Source organism: Sinohyriopsis cumingii, chromosome 7, assembly GCF_028554795.1.
Source record: "Sinohyriopsis cumingii isolate HCF-2022 chromosome 7, ASM2855479v2, whole genome shotgun sequence".
Taxonomy (NCBI): Eukaryota; Metazoa; Mollusca; class Bivalvia; order Unionida; family Unionidae; genus Sinohyriopsis; species Sinohyriopsis cumingii.
The window spans coordinates 20,906,234-20,922,465 of NC_142967.1; the positions used below are offsets into that span (position 1 = coordinate 20,906,234).

Below are 16,232 nucleotides of genomic sequence, written 5' to 3' on the forward strand. Positions count from 1 at the left end.
ATATTGGAAGAATACCTTTTCTTCGCTCGTCCTCATCCTTAATATCTCCCAATAAAGCTCCTTCAGTGACCGCAGCAGATTTTTCAGTAGCTGTTGTAACGGGTTTAAGCAATTGTTCCATGTCTGTGGCGTATTCAACTTGTGCTTCTTGCCGCGCTTGTAATTTTTGTCTTACAGAATCTCTCACAGGAAGAAATTTTTTGATTGCTTCTGATCGCTCTCGAGCTAGTCTAACGGAATGTGCTTCTCCGATATTAGCCATTATTTGTTACAGAATTTTTTAATTGAGCAGCAGGGAGGACGACGACAACGAATTTGGTTCATTTCGTAATCGAAGCGCCATTAATGAATTTTTCAACCAGAAACCGTATTTAGACTAACTCGAGAGGACCTCCTGGGAGGTTTTCCCTCCAAAGGTTCCTCTTCAAACGTAGTCGACGGTTTATTTCCGGTTGAAATCCTTTTTTTTTTGGAGGGTTTATTTTGACATTCGGAACCCTATAAAAAGTTGTAGGATTCGCCCTCCCTGCTGCTCCATCAGACAACAATGCCACATACATTCATGTCATGCAAAGACATTACTGTGAAAATATAAAATCGAAATTTAAATGAGCAATTTTCTCGAAGAAAAAATAATTAGGAAACGATCCAGATAAGATAGTGATTGGATGGGCTAAATCTTTCCAGTTCAAAAAGTTATTCTCCATAACAATGAACTTGGACTTGTCTCGGAGATCTAGGATAAAATTACTGAAAATGGTTACATATGTTATTTTGAACACTATCCGATTAATCTGGATGGAAAAATTTCACGTGGTCTACAATTGGATGGAATGTACTAATCTTACGGATGGAATAATTCCTTAGCCCAATTTTATTTACAGTTGTTCAGCACTTATTGTTTTTCTCCACCATTTTAAGTTGATCAAATTAACTCATCAAGAAGTACAAAATGATGTTTGCCGTAGAAAACACTTTCTTTTTTTCATGTACTTGATTCCATCATTTCTGCATTTTCTTTGAACAAATAAATATCTTGCACTGAGTTTAATAGTATACAAATTACTGTGTGTGTGTGCTCTACATTGCAATTCATCCGCATTGTTAAACCTGATCTGTATATTAGATATTTCAAGTGATTGGTTCTCAAAACCTTGATTTTGAAGAAGGAAAAGTATATAATGAACCATTCTAAATATGAAAGCCCGCCAAAATACAGATGCTAAGCAAGTTGTAAGCTTTCAACGTATGTATCAATACGGATGCATTTTTTTTTATTTTAAAACAAAAAGTCTTTTGGAACTGCTAAAATGCTTTATTTCTATTACATTATTATTGTTCATGTATCTGTTTTTTTTTTTTTAACAGGTTAGCTTTGTAGGCATTTACCCCCCACCCCCCTTCCGACACTAACGTTATTAAAGTACAAATGTACTAAAAAAAAGAAGACTAGGCCTGTGTATGTGCTTTTGGGGGAAATGGGAAGTATGTTATGGATTATACTAAGAACGAATTCTGGAGGACACATAAAACGCAAATTTCCAGCGTACCTCAGAATTAACAAATCGCTTTATCATTAATGATTAATAAGAGGTGACAAACTTGTCATACAGTGTACGTTGTACACTCTAATATTTATAATGTGGGGGTGCACACCGACATCATAAATATCAGGGTGGACGCCTTACATTGTAGAACGTGCAAATTCAGGTGTCAGCTTATACGTCTAACTTTTCAATACTGTAACTTTATGAAAAAATTGAGAACCAGCTTGATGTCAGTGTCTTCTCTGATTTTAGGCAGTCCACCACCAAAGAAAACCAAATATTGCACTTGTTTGAAAATTAAGGTAGGTATATATAGTAACTCCATAAACATTGTATATATTGTAATGTATAAGGTGTATATATTTAGTACTAAAGCAGTTGGAATGCTGTTATTTGCTAAATGACACACCATTAAGGCTGATCCAGAATGATCTAATGTTATGGTTTGCATCCATGCCCTTTTCTTCGTGAGACCAGCATGAATTGGTGTGCAACCATAGCTCTTGGGCTATTCTGACAATTTAAAAGGAAGATTCCTGTCTCCATCTGTTTTTAAAAAGTTGGGAATTTTCTTTATAAAGGAGGAATTTATCAAAGAAATTTAAGTTTGGCTTGAAAATAATGTGCCTGACTTTGATGTAATCAGTTGGATTTTGTGCATTTTTTTAAATAGAAATCAGCAACAATCCCACAAATGTGCATTCTAGCTTTGACCCTGTAGGACTGAGTGTTTTTTCTGTTTCATTCACTTGTCCCAAAATTTAAATCACTTGTTAAGATTTGATATTTGTACTTTAATCCATAGAAAGAATAAATTTAATAATGTATAGCAAATATATTTCTTAAAAGATTTTAATTTTTCAAAAACCGAGTTTGACATTATAATTGTATAACATTGAAGGTTTATATTTTTCAATTGTCCAGGTATCATTTCAGGTAGTATTTCTTTCTCTCATGTCAGTACTTCCATTAACAAGAATGGAACAGAATCTGCTGGACTTAAGACTTTGTGTAACTTCTTCTCTCTAGATTTCAACGATGTCTCTTATCTGGAGTCTGTTCTTATAATTACCTCCAATTTCAACATCTTTTTCCATTGGACTACACTGTGTTGCACAGATCTTGTTAGGTCTAGAAGAGTCATGATTCTTGATTGGTGCAATCCTGAATTTATCCATTTTATCGACAAACATACTGTTTGAATTTCCAACCTTGGTAAAATTGATCTTGGATTCACACGGTCATTGAAAAGGATCAAATTAATGTGGGTTACACACAGTCAGTGAAAGAGATTAAATTGATGTGGGGTACACAAAATTTTCAGACATATTGTAAATTTACAGTCATTACCATTTTTCTGCTTTTCATTTCAGCATTTAGCAAGATGGATATAAATGTATTCAGTTCCACCTGCATAGAGTGATCTTTAATACATTCCCCAACTGGAACATCAGTCAAGCAAGAATGGCTGTCTTCAGATATTGTTACTTACTTTTTTTTTGGATTGGTAATTATGCAGAGAGAGACTGTATGTGAGAGACAGAGAGAGACTGTGTGAGAGACAGAGAGAGAGGGCTGCTGAGTGTTCCAGTAAAGAATCCCAAAAGTGGAGGGTGCCATTTTCACTTCAGTGCTCAAAGCACTAAAAATTCTTGTGAAAGGGCACCTTGTTGCACTTCATTGTCAGGTGATAATAATTATCCAGATATAAAAATGTAACTATTGAAAAGTAGAAGATAAAGCAGCTTTTAATTAAATTTAAAAAAAATGTAACTGTAAAAAATAATTGTAGAAAATTAGATACATTTAATAAGTACAGTGGACTCTCAGTTATTTAAACTCCTGTTGTGTAAATATCCTCTATATTCTGAACTATTTGTCTGATTGAGGCTATATTTGATCTTTAATGTTTATATCGTACCTGTTATCTGAACATTGATTATTCAAGTAGACTCTCTTAAAAGAAGTAATTTAGTGTAATGAGATCCACTAATTATATTGAAACTCTGCCTTGGGATTAAAGTTTGTTTTTGTATATATATATATACTAGAACCAAGAATAAAATAAAGATTTGCAGAACTTTAGGCTTTTCAGACCAGTGAGAGTAATTTTTTTCTTTTTGCTCAAAACATTTTGATTCACATCTAGATTTGAGTCATAATTTAAATTCAGCATAAAAATAGTTTCATTATTTTTTAAATATTTAGTATTGTTTCTTTTTCTTGTGTGAATTAGAGATGAAGTTTTTACCAGCCACAATGGAAACCATTGCGGACAGCTTGGAGCCTAGTCTAAGTATTAGGTAAGATGCAAAGTTTTGGGATTTGGTTATATCTATTTAATTTTTTGTGAATTGGTGATATAGTTTTATACCTGCCATTGTGAAAATCTGTGAGAACTTAGGGTTCTTTTTGTAGATTTTGGAACTTTGTTTCCGAATGTCACCACACAACACATTTCTGCTGATTGGGCTTAAGTCATTGACCTGTGGGTCCAGAGCTGATCTTATTGATGTATGCCCAACTCTTTCATTAACTTGGTTATCAGTAAAAAAATTAAAAAAACGCCAAATGTATAGTGTGACACCGCTATATAGAACGCTCCATTATAACATGAATTCAGACATAACACGGTTGTGGTGTGGCTCCTGAAATTCGATATGCATGTATTTTTCTTGTACATGAAAAAAACTTTCTTAAAAGTATGAAAAAATCTGTAAAATGACTATTTTCATTTTGGGGAAGAGATCGTGTATGAATAATACAAAATGATCGTGGCATGACTTCTTTTTTATTCGTATCTTTCTCGTACAAGAAAAGTTTATGTTTCTTAAAAGTACGAAAATAATGTGTGAAAAGTTTATTCAAGGATCACGCACGGCTTCGCTAATATTTCAGATTGCATTTTTTTCTTCCCTTATTAGCAGCAAAATACACTATTTGGCAATTTTTTAAAATTTATTATTGGCATCATTGGTGGATGTTTAAATTTGTATATACAACCATTGGTTTGGAGTGGAGAAATTCAGAGACGCCATGAAAAGAAGCCGCAAACTTGATACAAAAATGCACTGAAATTTATAAATTGTTACATAACAAATTCTTTGTCTATCTTGACAAACCATCTTAAGAATGCATTGTTATATCATAATCCGCTAATGTTGACATCCACCATAGGTACTGTATGTTGTGAGATATCTGTTTCTTTTACATTTCTAGTGGCAGAGATCAACTGGACGCATCATTATCCCATGATCTATCTTTAGATGAGTTTTCGGCTACTCTAATATAATTATTAATACATTTACATAGACATTTGTATGTGGATGGTAACTAAAATTCCTTTTCTTTTCACTCAGAATTAAATCCTTCAGAACACTCACATTTTCTGTAGTAATCCCTGTAATCAGACCAGAACACCTGCATATTTTGTCCGTTTACCCTTTTTTTAAATTTCTGATGCATGTGTGGAAGGCAGCATCACTTCACTTACCACAAAAGTAAAAAGAAAAATGGAATCCTACTTTAAATTGTCTTTCCAATAGGGAAGGAGGAACAGTGCCTAAAATTGACCAAACAACTGCCTATTCCTTTTTTTGAATAATGTATGCAGATAAAATACTTTGCTGAAATTGCAAAGAAAAGATTACCTTTGAGGCACCCATTGTTAGGAAAAATTACTAAGCAAATGAAAAAAATTCAGTCTCAGTTATGCAATACAATTATTTGTACTGATTGTCTACTACACAAATACATCCTGGACTACTTTATACTGATTGTCTACTACACAAATACATCCTGGACTCCTTCATACTGATTATCTACTACACACTCTGCAATATTACTGATTGTCCACTAGACAAATAATTCTGGGCTCCTATTGTGATTGTCCACTTCTTTGATTAAAGTCAGTGTTAAAATTTTTTCATGAAGTTTAGTTCTAAAGTTGTTTAACTTATTAGCTAAAGGAAAGGTAGACTGCACCAAAATGAGTTTCCTGTAAATAGACAAATATCATATATTTAATGATTGATCTTTTACTTTTTCAGTCTCAGTAAATTATCGAACTGAGCAACACTGCAAACTATATTATCTTTAATGTGGATTAGCTTGTGATTTATTGTCCAGTTTAGAAGGCAAATCACATATTCGTGTCTCCATATATGAAATTTTTATGATATGGCAAATTTAGCAAAAATATTCATTATTCTGCCATTTTGGATACGACAGTTACATGCAGAATACCAGCATTCTGCCATTTTGGATATGACAGTTACATGTAGAATACCAGCATTCTGCCATTTTGGATACGACAGTTACATGGCCACCCACTCTTTATGGTCAGAATCCCTTGGCACTGACGAGTTTGTGTTCAAAAGTACCCCTCAAAAAAGGCCACGCTTCTAACACGACCAGCAGACATGTTCCCTTGAAATAACTCTATTTTTGAGACAAACATTTTAAAAATGCTACTTTTAAATGAAGATATTAACTGCTATAAGTTACATGTAGCTTTTCTACTCTATAAACATACGTATTGTTAGGAGTCTATGCTCTTAAAATAAGTAACAGAAAAGAGTGAAAGACAACAAGCATTGTAAAATTTAACAAAGAAAAAAGAACTTATGCTTATGCGAGTTAATTCCCAAAATAGTCCAAGAATTAGATCAGTCACAAGTCCTAGTAATTTGAAGTCCTGAATAAAACTCAGTACAAGTCTGGAAGAAATCCAAAAACTGAAGGTGATTATATGTCTGTTAAAGCTCATTGTTGATGTGTCAGTAATCTTTTGTTGAATCACAGTAATATAATTCAAGATTTGAATTCTGTATAAATTCCAGTAAATTTCTTTACCCAAGAATTGTATCAGGGCACTTTTGTATTTCCAGAGAAAATAGTCACCTGAATTCAATAATTTGAAGAAGAAAAAAATTCATCCCGACTGGACACAACATAATACATGCTTTAGCATGAATGACCAAGTCCTCACAGTTACAGTATATATATAGGTCTTGAATGAAGCTGCAATATAATTCATTGTTGGGGTAAATACTCTAAATAAATTGTTTTCACGGGCCCCACACCCACCATTTCTTTGGATTCATTGATGATTATACTTCATCTATTTATGGGAAAAGTGGAATAGAGAGCTAATCTAAACTTGAATTTAACCCCAAAAAATTCTGTTATCCACTACATAAAGCTCTTAATAAAAACCACAGTCTCCAAATGCAAGCTTGATACTAACATGGACCCATTAAAACATGCTGAGTATAACATGAGGACAGAAAATATATTAAAATTTTCCAGGCTTGTAACTTTTAAGAAACAGCCAACTCACATCAGTGGTCCTTGATGATCTCTGGTGTAAGGAAGTTATCAATACTTGTGTGGGTCCCCGGGATCAAGAGCACTTCATGGTAAAACAGTCACCAAAACCCATGTGTGAATCCTGCCTTTTGTGACATATTGTACGATTATCTTAATACTTGGGTAGCTTGTGCCTTATGGTAGGGTGCTGGCTTTTATCACCAGTCTGGGGAAAGGAATAAAGGTTGATAATCCCCCCCCCCATATTAAATCCCTACAAATTTTGTGGATTCTACTGTCTTCTTTTCCCCTTATGACATGATGGATAAGTTTTCCATGTTTACTTGGGTTGGCTGACAAGTCCCGGCATAAACTCAAGTTCCTGACTTTTAGAAGATAAAAAGAAAAAGGAAAAAGTATATAATCATTTTTTTATATCAGGATTGAATTCTTAGCCATTTTATTTCATTAAAAAAGTTTAAACATTATAAATATGCATGTAAAATTAAAATTTTGTACTCCTAGAACAAACACTAGAAACAAAAAAAAACAACAATAAAATCAATTTCAATTCCAAGAATGATAATTTAATATAGTTTTCTTGGCAAGTAAAAGAGGTTCTCCATTCATACCAAAAAAACTTACCTGGCTTTACACTGTTCTGTATCTATAAACATACATTACCATCATTAAATGACAAAAGAAATGAAAAATATAACAAGCAGTACAATGTGAACGAAAAACTAGGTAGAATAAATACATTAATTTTTAAAAACATTAAATATCTGAAGAGTTGGCCAGAAGAAGTAGAGGTGGGAAATAACTGGGGTTCTATAGAAAAGATGCATTAATCATGTGCAGTGCCTATATAGCTTGATTATGCAGATGTGAACTGATGTCAGGATGAATTCAAACAAACATTAGGTACTCAGATTGAACTTTCACCTCTTTTGATCTTCTGTTGACATTATTGTCATTTTCATCTCAGTCAGTTCCCAAAAAATGCAAACAGATTTTGCAGACTCAATTTTACAAGTTGACACATTTTTGTAGTCCTTTATAAAGTCACTCTTGATGCTTTTCTTCCTTATAGTCTAAATCACGCTTGCGTATATTGCAGTTGTTATTAATATTATCATGGTATATCAATAATTTGAAAATATTGTCAAAATGAGACTATTCTGATTTATATTCCTATTGTCACCGATTTAATTTAAATACCATTACTACAGAAGAGGGCATCATTTTTTTGCTGAACAATTACAGGTGCTTACATACTTAGTAGACAGTTGTTTTCTTTGCAGTCGCGTAAGAGTAGCCTTCAAATGGACAGTTTTAACAAACATAAAAGGATATGGGGATTGTTATGTATATTTTAATTAATTTATATTTGATTTGATTCATTTGTTTTGTTTGTTTGTTTTTTTTTAAAATTCTTCCTTTAGATGTTATAGTAAATTAAGTGTAATTTTGTTTACAGGAATTTGACATTTACCAGAAATTAGTTTGACCTTAATAATAGAACTTTGTATCTTTATGCTGACCTAGTTTCTGACCTTGATACAGAGTTGTTCTGGAAAGTGACCATGTGACCCTATACGGGCATCTGTTTTGCGCAGTAGCTAGGTTTAATACCGATGTTTTGAGAAATAATCTGGCTTAGGCTATTAAACACTTGGATATCAAGGTGTTTTTTTGTTGTTGTTGTTGTGACCAGTTGGAATTACATTTTAATGTTTTTTCTTTAAATTATTTGGACTCTAAGAGATTAATTCTTTTCTCTGAAGATTATTTAACCCATTCGGCCCCGATCCCGTCTGTAGGCGTGATCCGGTTTCTGCATTCATTGGCTGATCCCACCTGTAGTCGTGAATTGTTTACTGCATTCAATGGCCGATCCTGTCTCCAGGCGTGATGAATGTGTGTTAGATACAACGTCTCTGATTGGTTAGAAATGGTTTATTCCAAGAACTAAACAACTATTAAACCAATCAGAAATGATTTTACTTTCATTTGTGGAAATTTGAATTGTTCTGAAGCAAAAGGCTAAAGTTTGAGAGCGGTTTAACTACACGTGTTCTGTTCATGAAAAATCGTAAATGATGGTGGACGGAAGAGTGATTTTTGATGAGAGCAAAAATGTGGAGTTTCTCGGGTTTGATCTCGAAAATATTGAGCAAGCTGAGGAAAGATATGTTCAGCAGTTGAATATTTTGTGAGATTTAGATTTGGACATAGAAGTTTCTGAGATTGAATCGTCTGAAAATGATGATGCTGACAGCGATGATGACGGAGTTCTTGCGGATAAACGTTGCACATAAGTTTGTAAATACTGGATAAATAAGTTGTAAAAGACTTCGACAAATAGGGAAAAAATTACATCAATGTGTCGACAAATTCATTTGAAATAAATGGTGAAAATTTCGTGGATTTTGTTTGGATATAAGAAGAGAAATTAAGGTAAGAGTGAATGCATGTGCACGATGTTTTCAAACAGGTAAAAACTATGGGGCACAAGCAGCTAGACACAGCTTTGTGCTTCTGAGGCATATCAGCAGAGATACCGAAAACAGTGCTGGGGCCGAATGAGTTAAGTGCTCATACAGAATTCTTGGACAAAGATATTTATTGAAATTTTATTCCAAATTCAAACACCAGAATATTATTTCCTGTTGTACATTAAAGAACTGTAGACACATCAGTGCTACACTGGCTATAGCAAATTTCATTACCTTCCATTTTGGAATTTTTGCCGGGACAAACTGAAATTCATTTGAACATTTTATTACTAGGACTTATAAATTTTAATTCTTGGATTTTTCTTGGATTAATGTTGGATTTGATTCTTAAAACCGTAAGTTCTTTTCCACATTTTTGCCTTGTTTTCTAGGGAAATAAATTATTTGTTAAACTTTACAAAGTTTGTTGTCTTCACTTTTTTCAAGTTACTGTTTATGAGAGCCTAAACATGTAACAGGAAAAAAAGGGTGCATCCTTTGAGAATTTTGCATGTATTTGATCTGGAAGTGCAAGTCCATGAGCGCTCTGGTTAGGGATTCTCATTTAGTATTTTGATGGACAGTCGATGCACAAAATTCTCAGAAATGTCCTGCTAAGGGACCTGTCACTGTCTTTGATGACAATGACGTGTGGTTAATCCCTTGTAAAGAAAAGTCATTTCTAAGTCTTATCTAACACATTTGCAAAATTTTCATTACATGGGTATAGTTCATACAACCTTGAAAAATTCATGAATTGAAGAGTTGCCATAATAGCTGTTGTTTTTGTCCCTGAAAAGACGTTGAATATGTTTTTAAAAAAACTCCTTAAAATTTCTCTGGGGTGAAAGATGTTAAAATTAAGTAAAAAGTAAATTGAGTAAAGGATTACTGATATTATTTATATATTATCCCAAAAATGTGATAAAATTTGTTGCATCAAATGACATACAACATTGATAGTTCACAAAGTAACACGGAAAAAAGTTGAATTTCCACAAGACAAATTACCTCTTAAAAACTTTGAAAGTCCTTAGAAACTTTCTGAAAACACATTTGCCATTTTGGGGGAATGAATTTCAAGAATTCTTTCAGCATTAAATTTTTTTTCTCCATCTGGTGGCTAAATCAGTAAATTTTTCTGGTCACTGTTTCATACATACACCAGATCTCTTTCCTAGATTCATGCTGGGGTTCTTACCTTGAGCCTGAGGCAGCAAAGTCCTTGGGCTTGTGTTCGCTGGATGAACCTTTTCCTTTTATCAGCAACCTATAGAATAGTAGGTTGTTCTTCTAACTCTACATTGATGCATCAACCTCATAAGACAACTGTATTATGGTTGTCAATGACAACACAGCTTATAGCAAAATTTGAGCCTAAAAGGTACTCGTGCCCCTTCTCGTAGCTTGGAAGTCTGAAAGTTCCTTAGATATAAGAAATATCTGGCTGTGCAGTCTTTATAGAATGTTGTCTATTATGTTGTGAGAACTACCACTATGTCTCTCCAGAAAGCAAGGGTACTAGATACATTCAGTCTGAACTGGGATTGTGATTTGTCTGTATGCCTACGCCCTTCCACCCTTTAAAATAATTCCACCGAGTCATTGATAGATCCTCTGTAGTGCCCATGGTCATGGTTCGATGGTCTCAGCCATTGGGGAGTTCCTGCTGTGAGATGGATCTGCTGTTGCTGCAATGGGGGTCCGAGGGTGCACAACAATCCACAAATTCTTCACCTTCATGTTTGGCTTATATCAAGCAATCTATCCACCAAGCCCCATTCTCAAGCAGGTTTGTATACTGCATCACTTGTGATAGAAAACAATTGATCCCCAACATTTACAGGTGGAGAGTTTTCTGCAATCAGTAGAGTTTAAAGCATATTGAGTCTATGCTCCTTTGGAGTTGTGAATTTTTTTCTCACTGGTTCTCTATGAACTCCACTATATGGTTGGAGCTCTTTTTTAAGAATGACGTAAATGACGAAGCCATAGAACTGCAGTGCTGTTTTTTGTTTGTTCTAGTCCTCCAGTTATTGATTGGAGTAGGGAATACAGGGTATAGAGATAGCAAAAGTAATAGTGTGATATAATTTAAAATTCTCTACTCCTCAAACTGTATTTGATTCTGTGTTGTGTTCTACTTTACGTTGTATAACTGTGTAGGCTGTTAAAAAACAAGGGTAAGCTGTGTACTTTGATTACATTTTGGAGATTTGAGATTCATTTTCATATTTTCAAAGTAAATAGGCTTTAGTTTAATGTAATTCAAGAAGGAAGAATTCGGGACAATAATAGGGGTGCAACAATATACTGGTATATTGTGGTTTGCTTTATTGGTAATATATATGCAGTATGGTTTTGTGTACCATGAATTTTGCACAGTCCTGCTTTCATCTAACAAATCTTTGTATACTGCACAATTTGTCCAGTTTGATTCAAGAACTGTATTGTCATATTGTGATTCAAATGAATGCACATTGCAACAACTTTTACAGTTGGTCTAGAATAGATGGAATTTGTTTTTTCTGTTCATTCTATTCATTTCTGCTTTTGATGGACTAGATTTATTAGCAGTGCCAACTCTTCAAAGTACATGTGATTTGAGCAGAGATGGACCTGCCTTGAATCAGCTGCACATTTTTTTTCTGTTCTTTCATTGACTGTAACATGGAATCATCACATAGGAAAAATATGAACTCTTTCAGTTGAAATTATCATAAATATATTATGGAATATCACCTTCATTTCATTTTGAGTGAAGTAAGGAGAAACCCAGGATTGCAGTTGGAAATGTAGTAAAAGTTACAGTGCAATTCCATGTCTGTAATTAAGTTTTAGCTCATGTAATTCGGATTTTCAGAACTAAGAAAGTACATTTTGAGAAAATTCAAGATGCAAAATTGTAAGTATATGTTTTGTCATTCTTATTACCAGTTAAAGAAGACGTGTATGCTTTGCCACTTGCAGGGACCCTCAGCTATGTTTTGACCTGTATGGCTTCTACTGGTAGCCTAAATCTGAAACATTGTATTGAAAAGGTTAACTTGGAAAATTGCAAAGCAGCAGGTGTGCGACAGTCCATTCAGCCAGTGAAAATAAGAATTCTTGGTTGTCTTGGCTTATTGGATCTGAGGCTCTTTTCAGTTGCATTGTTTTCGTGACTATAGTACTATGACTCATAAAATGGTTGCCTCTGATAGATATTCGATAGTCTTTGGCCTCAGTTATGATCCTTTTCTGTGTTATTTTAATGACCCTAGAGAGCACTACCGTATATACTCGCGTATAAGCTGAAAAATTTAGGAAAAAAATAAGGCCTGGAAGAAGGGGGGTCGGCTTATCTGCGAGCCAAGGTCCAAGTCTGAAATTTTTTATCCTTTTTCCCTCAATTTCCAGTATTTATTGTTTCTGTCGATCGCTGAAGATGAGATCACATGCCTAATGATGGCTCAAAAGATTTGTGCTGTCGTGAAGTGAAACAAATATTTTTTTCTAACTTAAGTGGTAGGATAATGAATGAAAAACATGTTTTAACATACTTGACATCTATTTGACAGATGTCCATCCACCAGAAAATGCAGCCATATGTGTTATTTGAGCCACGGTGGTACGTGTATTTTCCAAAAGAACCGCCATATTAGTAATCTCCAGTCAAGTATTTAACCCTTAGCTAATTAGTAATCATTAAACTCTATAGTATCGTACAAATGCACGCTAGCTTATTTCAGTGTAAATATGAAAAGAATCTACGTAATAAATAAAAGACTTAGATACTGAAGGTATATATGACAAACATTTTGATCAAGAGTAGAAAAACATGTTCGATTGTCTTAAAGGAACAATAGCGAGAGGCTCCATAGGGGTTTGTTGCATGTACGCTTAGGAAGGGTAAATAACAGCAATATACGAGTCAGCGTGAATAATTGTAAAACAATATAATTTGTGGGATTTCTTTGACAGGTGTTTTAGAAGTAATCGGCAGCCACAGTTTATATACTACTGTTGTTTAGTTGTTTGTAAAGCAAAGTGGTTTGTTAGCGGTAGAGTGTTGTACAATAGCTACCATATGCTTAATCTGTGGTAAATGCCTCAGGGATAATAGGTTTGTTTTGTTGCACAATGCCAATGACTTTACTAATACATGCCGTCTCTCAGATGTATTGTTTAATGAGATATGGTAGTGGATTTGGTTTCTGCTCAGAGTTATAAACTGTTACAATACTTAAAAGATGTGGGCAGAATGGGTTTGTTCAGGGGCTGTGAAAATGACAAAAAGCAGGAATTTAATGAGGCTGGACATCAATTTGGTTGCCACGTGGGTAAAAGAAGCGTGGGACTCAATTCCATCGGAAATGATTGCAAAATCATTCAGGAATGCAATGCCATGGATGGAATAGAAGATGATGCTATATTTCAATCCGACAATGATGAGGAGAGTGAGAAGGTGAACGACACACTATCGGATGACCATGATGACAATGACGACGTATATGATGAAAGCACATCCCGTAACAGAAGCAGAGTTTCGTGAACTGTTTGGCGAGTCTGATGCAGAGCTAGATTTTGAAGGACTCTAAAAAGTGTTTGAACTTTTATAATTGATGATTTTAGAATGAGGATTAATTAAATTTCCATTAAGACTTAACACTTTAGAATTGTTTTTATTTCAACATATAAATTAGCTTTCTTACTTTCATTTTATTTAGTAATGTGATTTGCCTAAATAAATATATTCGGAACTCACTTTGTGCATTTTGTGATGTACCGGTAGTCTAAAAATTATGGGTCAGCTTATACGCGGGTCATGCACTTTATAACAGTTTTACCAATTCAGTTGCGGGGGGGGGGGGGGTCGGCTTATTTGCAAACAGGCTTATATGCGAGTATATATGGTAGTCATTGTCTAAATTATTAGAATGGTATTTTCAATACTACATCTCTTGCATTTGCTATGGACATTGCGAATATCATGTTCATTCATTTGCTTGTTTGAATGTTTCATACTTGACTTGATAAACTCGTCCACATTCAGATAGATGAAACCACTTTTTTAGTTCATCCAAAAACAAATCTAATAAACCAAAACCTAAAAGTATCTGCTACATAAGTGTACATTCTTTACCATCAGAGTAGTTCCTAATGCATGATACTATTTGTAGACATGCATGCCATGCAGTATGATGCTGCTCAGTACGGACAAATATACTGCATGATTCTGACATTGAAAAGTTAATGGGGAAAGAAATGAATAAATTTCAGTATATCACAATAAGGTTTTGGACATTTTGTTTCACCTCTAGACATTATGTTTAGATTTTCTAGGGAATGGGAGGTTTTGGTTTGCACTGGCTTCACTTTCTCAGTGTGCACACACACACACACACACACAAACACACACACAAACCTAGTAAAGATGAAAAGGCATGTGCACACAAGACTGTCACCTGGGAAATGAAGGTGTTGCCCCTGGGACATAACTTCAAATCTATGCATATATTCACTGTGCTTACCTTAGATTTTGTGCTGAGGGTTGTACAGACAGACAATTCTAGTTTCAGATGCAGTATTGCCAGTTTCGTATCATGGCCATATTTATTTTTTTATTTATAGATGTGTGGAGTATATTTTTTATTTTATTTATAGATGTGTGGAGTATATTTATTGAGGTGTGGAGTATATTTTTTATTTTATTTATAGATGTGTGGAGTATATTTATTTTTTATATTTATAGATGTGTGGAGTATATTTATTGAAGCAGCAGAGAGGGTGAACAGACCATAGAATTCCGACAAAACAAATAAAACAAACAAATAAAACATCTCGTAGAAAGGTCAAGATTTTACAAATGAACTTTCCTTGAGATGTTTATTTTTGCAATGACCGATTGTACTAATAAAACCTCAGTTCGAAATAGTATCTGAAAAAATAAAGTACTCTACGTGTTTATTTATTTCTTGTTTATTTTTTTGACGACCAATGTTGGTAGGTACCCTCTCTGCTGCTCCCCCTGTTACCCAAATATTTTATCAATACCCACACGATATCTTGTTCTTGGATCATGTAAATTTATTGTTATAAATCCATGCGGGGTAGCTTGCGCTCGTGAGAAGAAATTTTTGAATTTAATTATATCCATGTCACCACCACACCAGGTTTGATGAATATTTCGCAACGTGTGTGTGTCTACGCCATTAAACACAACTAAAATGTTGCAGTTGTCTCTGATCACCTTCGGAATTTGTGTATATCGTTGAGTAACATAGATCACGTCTGTATTTTTATGTCTCCCTCAGGAAAATATTCTGGCTGGATTTGATTGTTTATCTAGCATCACATCGTCGTATACAACTAAATTATTAATAAATCCGTCTATGGAATCTACGGATGGTGCTTCATCAATATCGGTTATAAACTCTATAACATCATTATCCTCATCCAGTAATCGCGCGTTTTCATTGAAATCTTTAAGTACATCATAACATCGCTGATCATCAACGGATGGTGCTACTAAATACAACTTATCCCATTTCAACCATCTCATTATCAGATTAAGTAATAATTGCGTCTTACCCGATCCAGATGGTCCTATGATAATCATTCTGATGGAGTTCGGTAGCGCAGGATGATGCTTAACTGGCTCTCGCTGCCGAGTTGCTGAGAAATCAATTATATCCATATATGTTATAACATGAATTTATATTGTTTACGCTGTAGAGTTAAAACTCCAACTATTGATTTAGCTACAGTTACAACAAAAAACAAAAAAATAGCGTACGGTGGAAAATGTTCTATGTGCTGTAGAAAGAAATTTTCATTTTTACCTAATAAGCGCGGTGGTGATATTGCTAATTTGATGTCAAAGTTTCCAGGTGCT

At 34.2% G+C, this 16,232-nt stretch overlaps 1 protein-coding gene across 1 annotated transcript in view; it reads left to right on the forward strand.

Moving 5' to 3' along the window:
* The first annotated feature begins 1,200 nt into the window (after positions 1-1,200).
* The window catches only part of LOC149794844 (polycystin family receptor for egg jelly-like), a 54,538-nt gene continuing 39,506 nt past the window's right edge, over positions 1,201-16,232 (forward strand). Inside the window, exons 1-4 of the mRNA XM_089963721.1 lie at positions 1,201-1,246; positions 1,800-1,849; positions 2,921-3,054; positions 3,784-3,850. Of these exons, the coding sequence (XP_089819847.1) occupies positions 3,012-3,054; positions 3,784-3,850 (110 nt within the window). The 5' untranslated portion in view covers positions 1,201-1,246; positions 1,800-1,849; positions 2,921-3,011. The remainder of the gene's footprint in view (positions 1,247-1,799; positions 1,850-2,920; positions 3,055-3,783; positions 3,851-16,232) is intronic.